Source organism: Oscarella lobularis, chromosome 1 (genome assembly GCF_947507565.1).
Source record: "Oscarella lobularis chromosome 1, ooOscLobu1.1, whole genome shotgun sequence".
Lineage (NCBI taxonomy): Eukaryota > Metazoa > Porifera > Homoscleromorpha > Homosclerophorida > Oscarellidae > Oscarella > Oscarella lobularis.
Window position 1 is genome coordinate 4,668,701 of NC_089175.1, and position 17,128 is coordinate 4,685,828.

Consider the following 17,128-nt stretch of genomic DNA (forward strand, 5'->3'; position numbering starts at 1 on the left):
GTGTTTAGGCCGACGAATGGCCGAGAAAACGCTCGTAAGAGCGCTCAATTTTGAAGTATTCGGAAGGGTTCAAGGTAAATCTTGAAAAGCTATTTGTCTAAAATAAGGTTTTCGCTCTAGGCGTGTTCTTTCGTAAGGTGCGATCGACCGTTCGTCTTTTCCGTCACGTAACGCCTCTATTTTCTCATTTAGAACACGCAAGAAACGGCTAGAAAACTTGGCTTAGTGGGCTGGGTGCGGAATACGGAGAAGGGAACCGTTGTTGGAGTGATACAGGGACCGAATGAAAAACTCCAGAAAATGTAATCTTTTTTGCGTCACATATATCTACAGATATTCTTTTAATTAAGGAAAACTTGGCTAAAGGAAGTCGGAAGCCCGCGTTCGAAAATCGAAAGATGCGAATTTAGCGAAAGGGACGTCACTACGGATAGGGACGATTTTAGCATTATAGGAAGGGGCGGACATTTGAAAGTTTACGAAAAGGGACGCGGCACTCATAAGACTAAATGCAAATAACCTAATTAATTATTTATAATATATCGATATATAATTTTACCTATTAGCAGCATTGCTAAATAAATATTGTCTGGTGAAACAGTCTCAGGGTATTATAACGAAAATGTCACTTCTGATCCCACTGTCCATGAGAGACATGAGGCGCTGCAGAAAAAAGTGAGCACCCAACATCACATTTCTTATGATGAGACTCTCTCTTTTTTGCACGGAGGCGCTTCAGTGCTATCTGGTGCCGCTCGCTCAAATTTTATGCAAATCTAATATTCTAATTAGCTGAACGAGATCCCGAAATGCTTCTAAAATAGCTGGCTTAGATTTCTAGAAATCGAATCCTCGCAACTATCTATTCTCGACTTGCCAAGACGCCGAAACGATCCTCGCGTCCAATCGATGTTCAGACCGAACCAACTAATTCGATTACCACAAACCAATCATCGCGTTCGTCTACACGTACTAAAAACATTCCTTACGCGTTGCTCCACCCGTATTCTTTGCCCTCGGATCGCCCCATGCTCGCTCTCTTCGCTCTCTCCGCTCTCGTCGCCACGACGTCGGCGCTCTCGTGCGCCGATCTCGGTCTCATATCGGGCGGCAATCCGAAAACAACGACGGTTCAATCGTATTCGGGCACGTCGCCTCAAACGTCGTCGATCACGTGGAGCGCTTCGTCGACGACCGACTCGTCGCTTACGAGCACAGTCGCCTGCGCCGAAGGCACGGGAGACAACAGCGACAAACTCGTCATCACGAGCACGGGCGTTCCCGCCCATCGCGTGGGCGATTTTCCCATGCGCTTCGACACGACAGGAAACGGGCACAACGACAATCCGAACACGATTGCCGAGCAATCGTTCTCGTGGACGCTGCCGAAGAATCCTCAAATCAAATCGAGATTTCCCGAGTCGATTCTCGAGAACAGCAACGCTCTGCCTCTGGGTCCCATTGGGTTCGCCTTGAACGGCGTTCCCCTCTTTAACCCGTTCAATTCGGGAAAGGAGGACGCCGTCTCTCGGGACAGTTCCGGCTACGAGGTCATGGATCTCTGTCACGGGCATCCCGACATGCACGGACGTTATCACTATCATTATCAAGAGCAAACCGACGGGTGTCTGTTCGGTTCGATGAATGCACAAATTGTCGCGGAAGCTGGGAAGAGATCGCCTAAGATCGGCTACGCTTTTGACGGAATAGCGATCTATGGACCGTTGGGGAAGGACGGCGTTGCGCCGACGGATTTGGATAAGTGCAATGGGAGAATGGATACCGATTTGGGGCAATACGTCTATCACACTACCAATGGAAAGGCGCCCTATATCATTGGATGCTATAGATATCGTGCCACTCGCTCTGGTGAGTAATGAGTTTTGAACACAGGACTGTGTCATATATTGAAATTGCACAGTTCCTGATTTTAGAGAGATAAATTTAAAATTGATTTCTATTTAGGTCCACCTCCTGTAGTAGTACAGACTCAGGCTCCTACTCAGGCGCCCACTCAGCCGCCTACTGACTCGCTAGGTGCAACTGGAGGAGACACTGAAAAAATCACGGAACGGTCAACATCTCAAGGTTTGCCGTTTACGGTTCCAACTTCGATGTAGCAGATCTGATCTATGTTTTTTAGCGGTGGTTGCTATGCCGGCGTTGATTACGACTGTTCTGGCTCTCGCCTTTCGCCTGTTGGCTTAGACGTCTCTAACAGTGAATTCTTATCTGTGATTTTTTAATTTTGTTAGTCTCGTCGACGTTGAGTATTTTTTGAGCGATTATCCGAGATCGTTTCTTTTCTAAACATGCTTATTTATCTTTGGCTATCTCCTCTCTCCCTAATCCTCGCGAGTCTCTGTTGTCTTTATTGCAGGGAGGTGCTACCCTGAACCATCGGTACTACCTGGTGCCGCCGGCACTAATGTTATGCAAATCTAATATAAGCTCTCTCGAGGGCCGAGAAATCTTTTTGAACAACCCGTCACTCAAAGGACGCGGATCTTTGGTACGTAGCTTGCGCTCGTGAGCAGAGAGTGTCATTTCCTGGATTAGGAGCGTGGACGAGACACAGGCTCAGACTTCCAAGTTATAAGTCAAATCCTTGCAGCTATTCTCGACTTTTCAGGACGCTAAGACGCGCCTCGCGTCCAACCATCGATGTTATTCAGACAAAACCAACTAATTCGATTATATTGCAAGCCAATCATTTTTAGGCATTCTCACCCCAACCCCGTATCACCCCCGCTCTTGGCCTCGAATCGCCCCATGCTCGCTTTCTTCGCTCTCTCCGCTCTCCTCGCCACGACGACGGCGCTCTCGTGCGCCGATCTCGGTCTCATATCGGGCGGCAATCCGAAAACAACGACGGTTCAATCGTATTCGGGCACGTACGCCTCAAACGTCGACGATCACGTGGAGCGCTTCGTCGACGACCGACGCGTCGCTAACGAGCACGATCGCCTGCGCCGAAGGCACGGGAGACGACAGCGACAAGCTCGTCATTACGAGCACGGGAGTTCCCGCCCATCGCGTGGGCGAATTTCCGATGCGCTTCGACACGACCGGAAGCGGACGCAACGACAATCCGAATACGATTGCCGAGCAATCGTACAGGTGGACATTGCCGAAGAATCCTCAAATAAAAGCCCAATTTCCCGAATCGATTCTTGAGAACGGCGACGCTCTGCCCCTGGGTCCCATTGGGTTCGCTTTGAACGGCGTTCCTCTCTATAACCCGTTCAATATACAAAAGGAGGACGCCGTCTCTCGGGACAGTTCCGGGTACGAGGTCATGGATCTCTGTCACGGGCATCCCGACGAGCGCGGTAGCTATCATTATCATTATCAAGAGGAAACCGACGGGTGTCTGTTCGGTTCGATGAACGCTCAAATCGTCGCGGAAGCTGGGAAGAGATCGCCTAAGATCGGCTATGCTTTTGACGGGATACCAGTCTATGGACCGTTGGGGAAGGACGGCGTTGCGCCGACGGATTTGGATAAGTGCAATGGGAGAATGGATACCGATTTGGGGCAATACGTCTATCACACTACCAACGGAAAGGCGCCCTATATCATAGGATGCTATAGATATCAGTACACTCCTACTAGTGAGTGTATTGGCCTATGCAAGGTTTTAGCAATAAATATATAACGGGTTTATATTTAGACATGGGTCCACCTCCTCCCGGAGGCCGTCCTCAGCCCCAGCAGCCCACTGAAGGGAACACCCAAAAAGTCGGCGACGGGTCTACACCGACCTCTCAAGGTTATTGGTTACCATTTTACCTTCGATTTAGTCTCATTTCTGTTTTTAGCCGTGGTTGCTATGCCAGCGTTGTTTGTCACTGTTCTGGCTCTCATCTTTCGCCTGTTGGCTATCTAATTGTGACGTCTTATTTATTTGCTGTTTAGTTCAGTCGACGATCTGAGTACCATATTTTATATAGATTATTGTATTTTGTCGATTGTAGTGATTGAGAAATCAAAACCGTCTCTGAGGTCGGGCGCTCGCTTTTTCTCTTCTGCACCATAGAGTCTGAGACGGATGACTTACTGATCAGATCATTGATCTATGATCAGCTGGAGCTGTCTATACGGGATGCCGATAGTGAGTCACAGTGAGTCACAGTGAGTCACTCACTCACTACTGAACTCATTCGCAGCATGGGCTCGTCACTCTCGTATCCCGAAGTCGATTTGGCCGGCAAGGTGGCTATCGTGACGGGCGGCAATACAGGAATAGGTTACGAAACAGGCAAGGCTTTCGCCAGGATGGGAGCTCGCGTCATTTTGGCCTGCCGATCGGAGGAACGAGCGACCGAGGTCGGTGTTTTGATCATCCGTTGCTAGCTAGATCACGTGTGCAGCGTGCGCGAACACCTCGTGCTGTAGGCGATCGCGAAAATGCAAAGCGAACTGGCCGAAGCGAAGCCCGTGTCAGGAGAAGATATCAACGTCGAATTCATGGCACTCGATTTGTCTTCGCTCGCGTCGGCACGAGACTTCGCCAAGGCCTTCTTGGCACGACGTCTTCCACTTCATCTGCTCGTTCTCAATGCAGGAATCGCATTCATCAGTCCCTTACGTAATTAAATTAATTACATTAATTAATTAATTAATTAATTAATTAATCAATTAATTATTTTTAAGAGCTGACTGATGATGGGTTGGAGAAACATTTTCAAGTCAATTACCTCGGTCATCTCTTGATCATACTTCATTTGCTCGAGCTCCTCAGTTCCAGTGGTCCGGACGTCCGCGTCATATCTGTGTCGTCAGGTGCGTACAAAGCCGGCACTCTCGATTTGACAAACATGGACGGTTCCAAATCGTATGGCAGATTTAAGTTCTACGGAAACTCCAAGCTGTATCAGGTAAACGCATCGACTAACTAACCAACTAACTTCTAATGGACTCAACCCCGATTGATTCTTTGAAGATCATGATGACGTTTTATCTTCAAAAGAAGCTTTCTGACAGCGGAATAGCATTCTCGTGTCTTAATCCTGGCTTCGTAAACACTTTGCATGCAACACCAGAAGAGGTACACATTTCAATCATTTAGGTTAAAACAGAGGCCACGAGAGGATTTGAAGATTCCGCCTTTTTAACGGCACTAGCGAAAGCAACTCATGCACTCGGTACATTAGAGATATTGATACATAGATCATGCTAACTACTTGCCGGTTGTTTCTTAACAGGTATGGCACGAAGTGCAGCGAAGGGAGCTGCGACGTCAATTAACGCTGCCGTCAATCCTGAATTTGCCAATGGAAAAGCACTATTCTTTGAAAGCTGCAAGCCTACTGGTGTCAAAAGTCTTGCAAGGTGCGCCGTTTGCATATATGAGTCTTCGTCCTATCGACGTTCCCTTTCTCTCCGTGGTCTAGAGACGAGACTCGTCACGAAGAGTTATGGACGTACAGTATCGAGTTATTGCGCAAGTACATCGACGACGAGTGCGCCACTAAGCTGACTGACATGGGTCTGACGATTTCGTCGTCTGAGGCGGCCGAGAGCCTCGACAATCAAGACGATTAATTGAAGACGGAGAAAAAGACGATTCTTGAAACCGAATATATGCATCACCTAAAAAAATTACAGTAGTCGTTGTGCCTTTGCTTACTTCTCTCCATACTTATCCACTGCATGCTCAGCATCAGCGTTGATTTTATTATATCCCATCGAAAGTGTCTTTGTCATTGTGTTTTGAGTTGAACAGAATATAGTCAATACGGGTGTCGAGATAGTGAGTCACTGTCTCATTTGCAGCATGGGGGCTTCGCTCTCGTATCCCGAAGTCGATTTGGCCGGCAAGGTGGCTATTGTGACGGGCGGAAATACCGGGATAGGCTACGAAACAGGCAAGGCTCTCGCCAGGATGGGAGCTCGCGTCATTCTGGCGTGTCGATCGGAAGAGAGAGCCACAGAGGTCGGTCCAACCGTCGCTGCTAGACCACGCGTGCACCGTGCACGATCCTCGCACACTGCAGGCGATCAAGAAAATGCGAAGCGAGCTGGCCGAAGCGAAGCCCGTATCGGGAGAGAATATCAACGTCGAGTTTATGGCACTCGATCTGGCTTCTCTCGCGTCGGCACGAGACTTTGCCAAGGCCTACTTGGCGCGAAATCTGCCGCTTCATCTGCTCATTCTCAACGCAGGAATGGCAATGCTTCCCTTACGTATCTATTTATCTATATTAGATAATTAATTATTAATTTTCTTGTTACTAAGAGCTGACTGATGACGGGTTGGAGAAACATTTTCAAGTCAATTACTTGAGTCATCTCTTGATCTTACTGCACTTGCTCGAGCTGCTCAGCTCCAGTGGTCCCGACGTTCGCGTCATATCCGTGTCGTCAGATGGATACGAATACGGCACTCTCGATTTGAAAAACATGGACGGTTCCGAGTCATATGGCAGAATGAAGTTTTATGGAAACTCGAAGCTCTATCAAGTAAGCACATCGACACACCTCTTGGACACACACAAAATTTGCTTCGTTCTTCGAAGATTATGATGACGTTGTATCTTCAAAAGAAGCTTAGTGAGATAGCATTCTTTTGTCTTCATCCTGGCAAGGTAAAACAACTTTCCAAGCTAAGAGGTATTATTAATTATTTGTTCATCTAGGTGAGCACCGAGATAGCACGAGGAATGAGCGATTCTACGTTTCTGATGGTGATGGCCAAAATATTTGTAGCAATGGGTACAGTAGGATATCGATTGATCGATTGATAAGACGTCTTATTTCTGAATAGGACGAAGTCCAGAAAAGGGAGCTGCAACGTCGATCAATGCCGCAGTCAATCCGGCATTTGCTAACGAAAAGGCACTTTATTTTGAAGACTGCAAACCTGTTGTTCTCCATAGCCTTGCAAAGTGCGCTCTCACAACTATCACGAGCCTTTGCCCCAATGTCCCTTTCTCTCCACCTAGAAACGAGACTCATCACGAACAGTTATGGGAGTACAGCATCAAGTTATTGCGCAAGTTTATCGATGACGATTGCGCTTCTAAGTTGACTGACATGGGTCTGACGATCTCGTCGTCGTCGGAGGCCGCTGCGAGCCCTGGCGACGAAGACAATTGAATTAACGATCACCACAGAAAGCAAGACGTTCTTTAGGGAAACTTTTCGTACTGTCACTTGCAGACAAATCCTAATTGGTAATCGATTTTAACACTATGTGAACCGCTTCTAGAAGCCATGCCATCATTTCAGCACAAGTAGCCAGAGCAGCTGATGCAAAACCTACATAGTGAAGTATACACAACTCCACTGTTGACGCGTGAATCATTCTAGTATCGATGTCAGTTTGGTCTCTCGCCAAGCCATTTTCTAACGTATCCGGGCAATCAACGGAACTACAGGCGCCCTATATCATAGGATGCTATAGATATCAGTACACTCCTACTAGTGAGTGTATTGGCCTATGCAAGGTTTTAGCAATAAAAATATATAACCGGTTTATATTAGACATGGGTCCACCTCCTCCCGGAGGCCGTCCTCAGCCCCAGCAGCCCACTGAAGGGAACACTCAAAAAGTCGGCGACGGGTCTACACCGACCTCTCAAGGTTATTGGTTACCATTTTACCTTCGATTTGGTCTCATTTCTGTTTTTAGCGGTGGTTGCTATGCCAGCGTTGTTTGTCACTGTTCTGGCTCTCATCTTTCGCCTGTTGGCTATCTAATTCAAATTGCGACTTCTTATTTATTTATTTGCTGTTTAGTTCAGTCGACGATCTGAGTACCATATTATATAGATTATTGTATTTTGTCGATTGTAGTGATTCAGAAATCAAAGCCGTCTCGGAGGTCGGGCGCTCGCTTTCTCTTCTGCACCATAGAGTCTGAGACGGATGACTTACTGATCAGATCATTGATCTATGATAAGATTTGCTGGAGTTGTCTATACGGGATGCCGATAGGTGAGTCACGCACTCACTCACTAGTGTACTGATTCGCGACATGGGCTCGTCGCTCTCGTATCCCGAAGTCGATTTGGCCGGCAAGGTGGCCATCGTGACGGGCGGCAATACGGGAATGGGTTACGAAACAGGCAAGGCTTTCGCCAGGATGGGAGCTCGCGTCATTCTGGCGTGCCGATCGGAGGAACGAGCGACCGAGGTCGGTGTTTTGATCACCCGTTGCTAGCTAGATCACGTGTGCAGCGTGCGCGAACACCTCGTTCTGCAGGCGATCGCGAAAATGCGAAGCGAACTGGCCGAAGCGAAGCCCGTGTCGGGAGAAGATATCAACGTCGAATTCATGGCACTCGATTTGTCTTCGCTCGCGTCGGCACGAGACTTCGCCAAGGCCTTCTTGGCGCGACGTCTTCCGCTTCATCTGCTCGTTCTCAATGCAGGAATCGCAATGATCAATCCCTTACGTATATAATATTTACTAATTAATTAATTAATTAATTTAATTTTCTAAGAGCTGACTGATGATGGGTTGGAGAAAATGTTTCAAGTCAATTACCTCGGTCATCTCTTGATCACACTTCACTTGCTCGAGCTCCTCAGTTCCAGTGGTCCCGACGTCCGCGTCATATCTGTGTCGTCACTTGCGTACAAATCCGGCACTCTCGATTTGACAAACATGGACGGTTCCAAATCATATGGCAGAGTGAAGTTTTATGGAAACTCGAAGCTCTATCAGGTAAACGCATCGACTAACTAACTAACCAACTAACTTCTAACGAACCCTAACCCTCGTTGGTTCTTTAGATCATGATGACGTTTTATCTTCAAAAGAAGCTTTCTGACAGCGGAATAGCATTCTCGTGTCTTAATCCTGGCTTCGTAAACGCTTTGCATGCAACCCAAGAGGTACACATTTCAATCCATTTAGGTTGAAACAGAGGGCACGAGAGGATTAGAAGATTCCGCCTTTTTAACGGCACTAGCGAAAGCAACTTATGCACTCGGTACATTAGAGATATTGATACATAGATCATGCTAACGACTTACCGGTTGTTTCTTAACAGGTATGGCACGAAGTGCAGCGAAGGGAGCTGCGACGTCAATTAACGCTGCAGTCAATCCTGAATTTGCCAATGGAAAAGCACTATTCTTTGAAAGCTGCAAGCCTGCTGGTGTCAACAGTCTTGCAAGGTGCGCCGTTTGCATAGATGAGTCTTCATCCTATCGACGTTCCCTTTCTCTCCGTGGCCCAGAGACGAGACTCGTCACGAAGAGTTATGGACGTACAGTATCGAGTTATTGCGCAAGTACATCGACGACGAGTGCGCCACTAAGCTGACTGACATGGGTCTGACGATTTCGTCGTCCGAGGCGGCCGAGAGCCTCGACAATCAAGACGATTAATTGAAGACGGAGAAAAAGACGATTCTTGAAACCGAATATATGCATCACCTAAAAGAAATTAGTCGTTGTGCCTTTGCTTACTTCTCTTCATACTTATCCACTGCATGCTTAGCATCAGCGTTGATTTTATTATATCCCGTCGAAAGTGTCTTGTCATTGTATTTTGAGTTGTAGTCAATGAATGTAGTCACATATACTCATTTGCGGCATGGGGGCTTCGCTCTCGTATCCCGAAGTCGATTTGGTCGGCAAGGTGGCTATTGTGACGGGCGGAAATACCGGAATAGGCTACGAAACAGGCAAGGCTCTCGCCAGGATCATGGGAGCTCGCGTCATTCTGGCGTGTCGATCGGAAGAGAGAGGTCGGTCCAACCGTCACCGCTAGACCACGCGTGCACCGTGCACGATTCTCGCACACTGCAGGCGATCAAGAAAATGCGAAGCGAGCTGGCCGAAGCGAAGCCCGTATCGGGAGAAGATATCAACGTCGAGTTTATGGCACTCGATCTGGCTTCTCTCGCGTCGGCACGAGACTTTGCCAAGGCCTACTTGGCGCGAAGTCTGCCGCTTCATCTGCTCATTCTCAATGCAGGAATGGCAATGCTTCCCTTACGTATCTATTTATCTATATTAGATAATTAATTATTAATTTTCTTGTTACTAAGAGCTGACTGATGACGGGTTGGAGAAACATTTTCAAGTCAATTACTTGAGTCATCTCTTGATCTTACTGCACTTGCTCGAGCTGCTCAGCTCCAGTGGTCCCGACGTTCGCGTCATATCTGTGTCGTCAGATGGATACGAATACGGCACTCTCGATTTGAAAAATATGGACGGTTCCGAGTCATATGGCAGAATGAAGTTTATGGAAACTCGAAGCTCTATCAAGTAAGCACATCGACACACCTCTTGGACACACACAAAATTTGCTTCGTTCTTCGAAGATTATGACGTTGTATCTTCAAAAGAAGCTTAGGGAAATAGCATTCTTTTGTCTTCATCCTGGCAAGGTAAACAACTTTTCAAGCTAAGAGGTATTTATTAATTATTTGTTCAACCGAGATAGCACGAGGAATGAGCGATTCTACGTTTCTGATGGTGATGGCCAAAATATTTGTAGCAATGGGTACAGTAGGATATCGATTGATCGATCGATAAGACGTCTTATTTCTGAATAGGACGAAGTCCAGAAAAGGGAGCTGCAACGTCAATCAATGCCGCAGTCAATCCGGCATTTGCTGACGAAAAGGCACTTTACTTTGAAGACTGCAAACCTGTTGTTCTCCATAGCCTTGCAAAGTTCGCTCTAACAACTATCACGAGCCTTTGCCCCAATGTCCCTTTCTCTCCACCTAGAAACGAGACTCATCACGAACAGTTATAGGAGTACAGCATCAAGTTATTGCGCAAGTTTATCGATGACGATTGCGCTTCTAAGTTGACTGACATGGGTCTGACGATCTCGTCGTCGTCGTCGGAGGCCGTTGCGAGCCCTGGCGACGAAGGCGATTGAATGAATGATACGCGATCGCCACAACTAGCGAGCAGCTGACGAAAAACCTATACCGTACATACGCAGTGAAGTATGAATCATTTCCAAGACGCAATGACGTTAGTTCGTGCTTCAGCTGCTTGCTTTGTTGAAATAAAAAGTTTGCTTAAGTAAAGAAATACGAGAACAATGGGCGCATCGCTCTCGTATCCAGAAGTCGATTTATCGGGCAAGGTGGCCGTCGTGACGGGCGGAAATACCGGAATAGGCTACGAAACGGGCAAGGCTCTCGCGAGAATGGGAGCTCGCGTCATTTTGGCGTGCCGATCAGAGAAAAGAGCAAAAGAGGTCGGTCGGTCGGTTGGTCACGATCGTCGTTGCTTAATTAATTAACAACGTGCTTCGTATAGGCCATCAAGAGAATGAGAAGCGAGCTGGTCGAAGCGAGCCACGTCGACATTGACGTCGAATATATGGCGCTTGATTTGTCGTCTCTTGCGTCGGCGCGAGACTTCGCCAAGGCCTACTTGGCACGACGTCTTCCCCTTCATCTGCTGATTCTCAATGCGGGAATTGCAATGATCAATCCTTTACGTACGTAGCAAATTAATTTTATTGATTGATTTTACCTTTTTGAACTTGTGTCTTCACAATGAAGAACTGACTGATGATGGCTTGGAGAAACAATTTCAAGTCAATTATTTAGGACACCTCTTGATCGTACTTCTGTTGCTCGAGCTGCTCGGCGCCAACGGTCCTGACGTTCGAGTCGTTTCCGTGTCGTCAAGTGGCCACCAATTCGCCAATTTTGATTTGACCAACATAAACGGTTTCAAGTCATACAGCAGAGTTACATTCTATGGCAACTCCAAGCTCTACCAAGTTAGCATATTGGTTGGCAAAGTTCTTACCTAAATTCGCTTTGTCGTTCACCTGTCTAAGATCATGATGTCGTATTATCTTCAAAAGAGACTTTTGAACAGTGAGATATGTTTCTCTTCTGTTCATCCCGGCGTGGTAAGAACAAATAATTAGCCAAAAAGTACAATGCGTTTATTTACTCTAACTTAGGTCAAAACGGAGATTGCGAGAGGACACGAAGATTCCATAATTCTGACCGCATTTTCCAAAATATCTTACGGAATCGGTATAATGGATAAAGCATATTCTAATTAGCTGCTTCTATGTGCTGACAGGTGCTGCGCGAAGTCCAGAGAAGGGAGCTGCAACGACTATCAATACTGCCGTCAATCCAGCATTTGCTAATAAGAAAGCCCTTTATTTTGAAGACTGCAAACCTGTTGCTCCTCGTCGCGCTGCAAGGTGCGCTGTCTGTTGGCACAAGTCTCCGTCCCATTGACGTCCCGTCTACTCTGTCCCTAGAAACGAGATTCATCACGAAGAGTTATGGGCGTACAGCATCAAGTTACTGCGCAAGTATATCGACGACGATTGTGCCGCAAAGCTGACTGACATGGGTCTGACAATTCCGCCTTCTGCTGCGAGCCTCGACCAGCAAGACGATTGAATAAGGCGTGGTTCAGGCAGAAAATGATAACTCCTGAACTAAACTCTCTTACGCATAACGTGTCTGCATATGCGCTTTTACATTAGCTTTGTCTGCATCAACCTCCCTTGATTCCGTTGCAGTCATTCAACTTAGTACACACAAACACTGTATCGTCTGCACACGTGAATGCACGTGAGCTTGTTCTGAGCAAATGGATGAGGAGATTGTTTACCACTCTCTGAGAACACATACGACTATATACGGTGAAATAAACAGCGTTGGGAGCGCCTACGAGTTGTAGGAGCTTTACCTTATTTAGTATCCTTCATGTTCCCTTGCTGATCTTCATTGTTTCACTCAGAATACCATAAAAGGGCCTACAGACAAGCAATGATGTCATGTACACCGCTATAAATGTGCTCTAAATCTCTACTCAAAGTCAGTTGAACACATAGAGGAAGCAATGCACTGGAGCTCAATCGTCTTGATCTCTCTTTGCCTCGTTCCGCTCTCATATCAAAATAAGGAAAGCAGTCCTAACTGCCCTCTCCAAAAAGGCGACAGAGTATGCCACCACACTAAAAAACCAATTTGTGTAATATAACGTACCAGGGACTACCGGGTCACCCGGGATCGACAGGCATTAGGGTACATGGAGCATGTACTTTCCCCTCTCAATGCTGAAGCACCCGCGTCTAGGGTCATAAAGGAGACAAAGGAACGCAAGGAAGCGCGGGAAGAAAACGGAGACAAAGTATGCACAGGCACTCTTTTATAAGTGAACGTTATATATTTACAATTACGTAGGGTGATCAAGGTGCTAAAGGATCTCATGGCCTTCTTGGAAAACAGGTTACTTACGCTTCTTTATTCTATCGTCATCATTGAATTTGAGTAGGGTCCTGCTGGTGTTGTTGGACCTCCTGGTTCCCAAGGTAGACAAGGTGCAACTGGACCACAGGGACCTCGTGGAAATACCGGAATACAAGTACAGCTTGTCGTGCTCTGTATCCCAATCTTAAGTTGATTAAATTTATTAATTGCAGGGTGAAACAGGCATACAGGGCCCGAAAGGACAAAAAGGAATGCAAGGAATCAAAGTATATTGCTGTTGACCTTCTTTACCGCATACGTGATAAATACATCAGGGAGAAATTGGACCCACAGGGCCAAGAGGAAGAGGAGGAATTGACGGAATTCCTGTAATACGTCAAACGCTCGCTTTGCGCTTACTTTGCCAGTTACAATGTAAATGTAGGGTCCACCGGGTCACACAGGACAAGCAGGACCAAAAGGACCTAAAGGAGATAAGGCGTGTTTCTTACGAAGATTAGCTAAAGACATTGTTTAAAAGAATTAAATAGGGAGAGAGAGGATTAACTGGTCACAAAGGAGAGCGGGGACTTCAAGGAATACCAGGACCTGACGTAAATGACTCTGAACTCTTCTTGATCTTCTAAAGTCACCCCATTAACTAGATAGATGAAGAGATTCTGAAAAGGTTGAAAGAGCAGGTATGAACTGACAAAAATATGTGGCTCATCCTAGTTCATCCAGATGTAGATTGTAACAGATCTCAAGTCTTCACTCGGTAAAGTATTGAAACTCATTGCATACCTTGTTGGTGATGTGACAGATGGTACTTACTGGCAAACCTATTCTTCCGGTAACAAATACAATTATTCAAATTATTAGGCAATTAAGACCTTTGTCTGTCAGGCCAGGTAATTACTCACTGGTCAACTAGCACGTCAGGTTCCTCCTATCCATCCGTTCTCCAAGGCGGAATGACGTATAGCAATGGTTACATCACCGTTCCTGAATCTGGGATCTATTTCATTTACTTCAATTTGTACTCTGATGTACCATCATCAAGATATCAGCGTCCTTCCTACCCTTTATGTTGAATCGCGTCGTATTGGCTTCTCAAACTATTATCACGAAGACACTCACGACAAATCTCATTATATTGGACTGCTTTGGAATTTGAAAAAGGGCAATCAGTTGTCTATAAGAGCGCAAGGTATTAGAAGTTTGCGAATGTTGCGATACTATTTTGCACCTGACCATTCTTGCTTTGGCGCATGGAAAGTAAACTACTAACTCTTCAAACTGACTTTTTCTTTTCGTGTTGGGTGCATAATTAAGATGTTGTACGCTGGCACCAGTCTCAAACTCTGCCACAATGGCGCCCATTGACGTGGTGTTTTTACTCTGGAGTCTCCTTTATCTAGTGACTGTTAGCCTGATAGAAAACTATTCCTAGGAGAACTGGACTTCGAAGCTTTGTGCTCTTCCGTTTAGCGGCAATTCTAACGTTCGACAATACGTCAGCTGCCCGCTAAACTTGTAGAGTGGTGACGTTAGACCTAATCCCAAAAATGACTTCATGGTCCATTGGGGACGGAGAAACAGCAACCACGGGTCTTAGAGAATAAAATCCGTGTTGGAATTTTGGTCCTCGCCGAGTAGTGTTCGTCATTTTCTAACGTCTCCGGGCAATCAACGGCAGTCTTGTTCTAAGAAATACCCTGCCACTAGTAAATGGTAGAAAATTGATTGTACCTGCATGAAAATTTGACTTTACGAACTTGTTCTTTCTTGACGCGAATCTTACGTTGATCTATGTGCGATCTACTAACTGCCTTGCAGCTCCTAGCTAGCGGATCCGATCAGGCTTTAGCAAACGCCCCGCCAGCTGATTTCTTGCCAGCCTAGAAACTGAAGAGAAGACCGACTGTCTGGGCCTTGGTTTCGGCATAGTTTCGGCGCAGTTTCGGTGACTGCCCGACTGCCCTGGGTGACTGCTTTTCTCTAGCTTAGCGTGCGCTGCCTGCTACAGATACTCATACGCCCTGCTATTTTAAAAAAATTTAGGCAGCACGCCGGGTGTAACAAAAGAGAAAATACTACAAAATCGAAACAATTGATAACAAGAACATTTGAGCTTCTTCTCGAATCTCGAGTTGACCCACGTGCTTTGCCATGCCAACTGTCTAGCTGACTTGCAGGTCCTATCATATCGTTCAGTGAGCACTCCGCCTAGCGGTTGATTTTCTCATTTCCTAGTAGGGTCTTTTATCCATTGCAGCAATCCCTTTCCTGAGTAGTGCTTTTCAAAAAGGTGTTTGATAGTTGCAACGTCCCTTTTTCTTTTTACTGTTTCTCTAAAATAGCCAAGCAGCTGGTCTCCCAATTTTTCTGAATCTTTTTTTAATTCGTGGTTAGAAGGAATGAGATTTTTGTCAGCTAGATCACTTAGAAATGTAGACGTTGGTGTTAAAGTATTGAGCTCTTTAATGAGTTCCTTTTCGTGATCCCCAAAGTATGTGTTGTATAAGGCGAGGACTTCCTCAGAGTCACTGCCAGAGTCGCGACACATATCTCATTTGCGGCATGGGGGCTTCGCTCTCGTATCCCGAAGTCGATTTGGCCGGCAAGGTGGCTATTGTGACGGGCGGAAATACCGGGATAGGCTACGAAACAGGCAAGGCTCTCGCCAGGATGGGAGCTCGCGTCATTCTGGCGTGTCGATCGGAAGAGAGAGCCACAGAGGTCGGTCCAACCGTCACCGCTAGACCACGCGTGCACCGTGCACGATCCTCGCACACTGCAGGCGATCAAGAAAATGCGAAGCGAACTGGCCGAAGCGAAGCCCGTGTCGGGAGAAGATATCAACGTTGAATTCATGGCACTCGATTTGTCTTCGCTCGCGTCGGCGCGAGACTTCGCCAAGGCCTACTTGGCACGACGTCTTCCTCTTCATCTGCTGATTCTCAATGCGGGAATTGCAATGATCAATCCTTTACGTACGTAGCAAATTAATTTTATTGATTGATTTTTTACCTTTTGAACCTGTGTCTTCACAATGAAGAACTGACTGATGATGGCTTGGAGAAACAATTTCAAGTCAATTATTTAGGACACCTCTTGATCGTACTTCTGTTGCTCGAGCAACGGTCCTGACGTTCGAGTCGTTTCCGTGTCGTCAAATGGCCACCAATTCGCCAATTTTGATTTGACCAACATAAACGGCTCCAAGTCATACAGCAGAGAGTTACATTCTATGGCAACTCCAAGCTCTACCAAGTTAGCATATTGGTTGGCAAAGTTCTCACCCAAATTCGCTTTGTCGTTTGCCTTTCTAAGATCATGATGTCGTATTATCTTCAAAAGAGACTTTTGAACAGTGAGATATGTTTCTCTTCTGTTCATCCTGGCGTGGTAAGAACAAATAATTAGCCAAAAAGTACAATGCGTTTAGTTACTCTAACTTAGGTCAAAACGGAGATTGCGAGAGGACACGAAGATTCCATAATTCTGACCGCATTTTCCAAAATATCTTACGGAATTGGTATAATGGATAAAGCATATTCTAATTAGCTGCTTCTATCTGCGAACAGGTGCTGCGCGAAGTCCAGAGAAGGGAGCTGCAACGACTATCAATGCTGCAGTCCATCCAGCATTTGCTAATAAAAAAGCCCTTTATTTTGAAGACTGCAAACCTGTTGCTCCTCGTCGCGCTGCAAGGTGCGCTGTCTGTTGGCACAAGTCTCCGTTCCATTGACGTCCCGTTCTCTGTCCCTAGAAACGACATTCATCACGAAGAGTTATGGGCGTACAGCATCAAGTTACTGCGCAAGTATATCGACGACGATTGTGCCGCAAAGCTGACTGACATTGGTCTGACAATTCCGCCTTCTGCTGAGAGTCTCGACTAGCAAGACGATTGAATAAGACGTGATTTAGGCAGAAAATGAAAACTCCTGAACTAAACTCTCTTA

The 17,128-nt window shown here is 46.4% G+C and overlaps 7 protein-coding genes, 1 long non-coding RNA gene and 2 pseudogenes across 12 annotated transcripts; all 10 read left to right on the forward strand.

The window, feature by feature from the left end:
• Positions 1–16: 16 nt before the first annotated feature.
• On the forward strand, positions 17–589 carry LOC136186183 (acylphosphatase-2-like). Its single transcript, XM_065973444.1, has 4 exons — positions 17–74; positions 121–137; positions 193–302; positions 351–589. The coding sequence occupies exons 1-4, from the start codon at positions 17–19 to the stop codon at positions 517–519; spliced, it is 354 nt and encodes a 117-aa protein (XP_065829516.1). The 3' UTR covers positions 520–589.
• Positions 590–973: 384 nt separating this feature from the next.
• Positions 974–2,327, forward strand: LOC136199407 (uncharacterized). Its single transcript, XM_065989587.1, has 3 exons — positions 974–1,869; positions 1,966–2,088; positions 2,144–2,327. Exons 1-3 carry the CDS (start codon positions 1,029–1,031, stop codon positions 2,206–2,208), a joined length of 1,029 nt encoding a protein of 342 aa, XP_065845659.1. The 5' UTR covers positions 974–1,028; the 3' UTR covers positions 2,209–2,327.
• Positions 2,328–2,762: 435 nt separating this feature from the next.
• Positions 2,763–3,993, forward strand: LOC136187897 (uncharacterized; annotated as a pseudogene).
• A 141-nt stretch (positions 3,994–4,134) lies between these two features.
• LOC136187913 (retinol dehydrogenase 12-like) lies at positions 4,135–5,751 on the forward strand. Its single transcript, XM_065975631.1, has 7 exons — positions 4,135–4,329; positions 4,399–4,591; positions 4,657–4,880; positions 4,946–5,020; positions 5,072–5,147; positions 5,208–5,334; positions 5,397–5,751. The coding sequence occupies exons 1-7, from the start codon at positions 4,171–4,173 to the stop codon at positions 5,545–5,547; spliced, it is 1,005 nt and encodes a 334-aa protein (XP_065831703.1). The 5' UTR covers positions 4,135–4,170; the 3' UTR covers positions 5,548–5,751.
• Positions 5,752–5,772: 21 nt separating this feature from the next.
• LOC136187934 (retinol dehydrogenase 12-like) lies at positions 5,773–7,778 on the forward strand. Of its 2 annotated transcripts, XR_010670052.1 has the most exons (10): positions 5,773–5,938; positions 6,000–6,189; positions 6,242–6,465; positions 6,522–6,590; positions 6,642–6,717; positions 6,770–6,890; positions 6,948–7,178; positions 7,234–7,428; positions 7,489–7,587; positions 7,637–7,778. XR_010670052.1 is itself a non-coding variant. In XM_065975644.1 (7 exons), the coding sequence occupies exons 1-7, from the start codon at positions 5,780–5,782 to the stop codon at positions 7,099–7,101; spliced, it is 993 nt and encodes a 330-aa protein (XP_065831716.1). In that variant the 5' UTR covers positions 5,773–5,779; the 3' UTR covers positions 7,102–7,238. The 2 variants fall into 2 exon arrangements, 1 of the variants encoding a protein (XP_065831716.1); XM_065975644.1 differs by lacking the exons at positions 7,489–7,587; positions 7,637–7,778 and having other exon boundaries at positions 6,948–7,238.
• Positions 7,779–7,966: 188 nt separating this feature from the next.
• Positions 7,967–9,490, forward strand: LOC136187925 (retinol dehydrogenase 12-like). Its single transcript, XM_065975640.1, has 7 exons — positions 7,967–8,140; positions 8,210–8,402; positions 8,451–8,674; positions 8,743–8,817; positions 8,867–8,942; positions 9,003–9,129; positions 9,192–9,490. The coding sequence occupies exons 1-7, from the start codon at positions 7,982–7,984 to the stop codon at positions 9,340–9,342; spliced, it is 1,005 nt and encodes a 334-aa protein (XP_065831712.1). The 5' UTR covers positions 7,967–7,981; the 3' UTR covers positions 9,343–9,490.
• A 909-nt stretch (positions 9,491–10,399) lies between these two features.
• Positions 10,400–10,810, forward strand: LOC136187948 (uncharacterized). The gene is made up of 3 exons (XR_010670053.1): positions 10,400–10,468; positions 10,521–10,641; positions 10,699–10,810. It is a non-coding gene; the product is annotated as an uncharacterized lncRNA (long non-coding RNA).
• A 72-nt stretch (positions 10,811–10,882) lies between these two features.
• Positions 10,883–12,462, forward strand: LOC136188585 (retinol dehydrogenase 12-like). The gene is made up of 8 exons (XM_065976321.1): positions 10,883–10,953; positions 11,006–11,182; positions 11,245–11,428; positions 11,493–11,716; positions 11,777–11,851; positions 11,906–11,981; positions 12,031–12,157; positions 12,218–12,462. Exons 2-8 carry the CDS (start codon positions 11,024–11,026, stop codon positions 12,360–12,362), a joined length of 990 nt encoding a protein of 329 aa, XP_065832393.1. The 5' UTR covers positions 10,883–10,953; positions 11,006–11,023; the 3' UTR covers positions 12,363–12,462.
• A 90-nt stretch (positions 12,463–12,552) lies between these two features.
• Positions 12,553–14,421, forward strand: LOC136185485 (complement C1q and tumor necrosis factor-related protein 9-like). Of its 4 annotated transcripts, XR_010669546.1 has the most exons (13): positions 12,553–12,607; positions 12,706–12,744; positions 12,800–12,909; positions 12,957–12,992; positions 13,044–13,098; positions 13,152–13,196; positions 13,243–13,332; positions 13,391–13,444; positions 13,493–13,546; positions 13,603–13,771; positions 13,823–13,858; positions 13,908–14,010; positions 14,064–14,421. XR_010669546.1 is itself a non-coding variant. In XM_065972652.1 (12 exons), the coding sequence occupies exons 4-9, from the start codon at positions 12,997–12,999 to the stop codon at positions 13,693–13,695; spliced, it is 438 nt and encodes a 145-aa protein (XP_065828724.1). In that variant the 5' UTR covers positions 12,563–12,607; positions 12,706–12,744; positions 12,800–12,909; positions 12,957–12,996; the 3' UTR covers positions 13,696–13,771; positions 13,823–13,858; positions 13,902–14,010; positions 14,064–14,419. The 4 variants fall into 4 exon arrangements, 3 of the variants coding, with proteins under 3 accessions (XP_065828724.1, XP_065828706.1, XP_065828714.1); XM_065972652.1 differs by having other exon boundaries at positions 12,563–12,607; positions 12,957–13,098; positions 13,902–14,010; positions 14,064–14,419; XM_065972634.1 differs by having other exon boundaries at positions 12,563–12,607; positions 12,957–13,098; positions 14,064–14,418.
• A 1,313-nt stretch (positions 14,422–15,734) lies between these two features.
• LOC136199646 (WW domain-containing oxidoreductase pseudogene) lies at positions 15,735–16,310 on the forward strand (annotated as a pseudogene).
• The last annotated feature ends 818 nt before the right edge of the window (positions 16,311–17,128 follow it).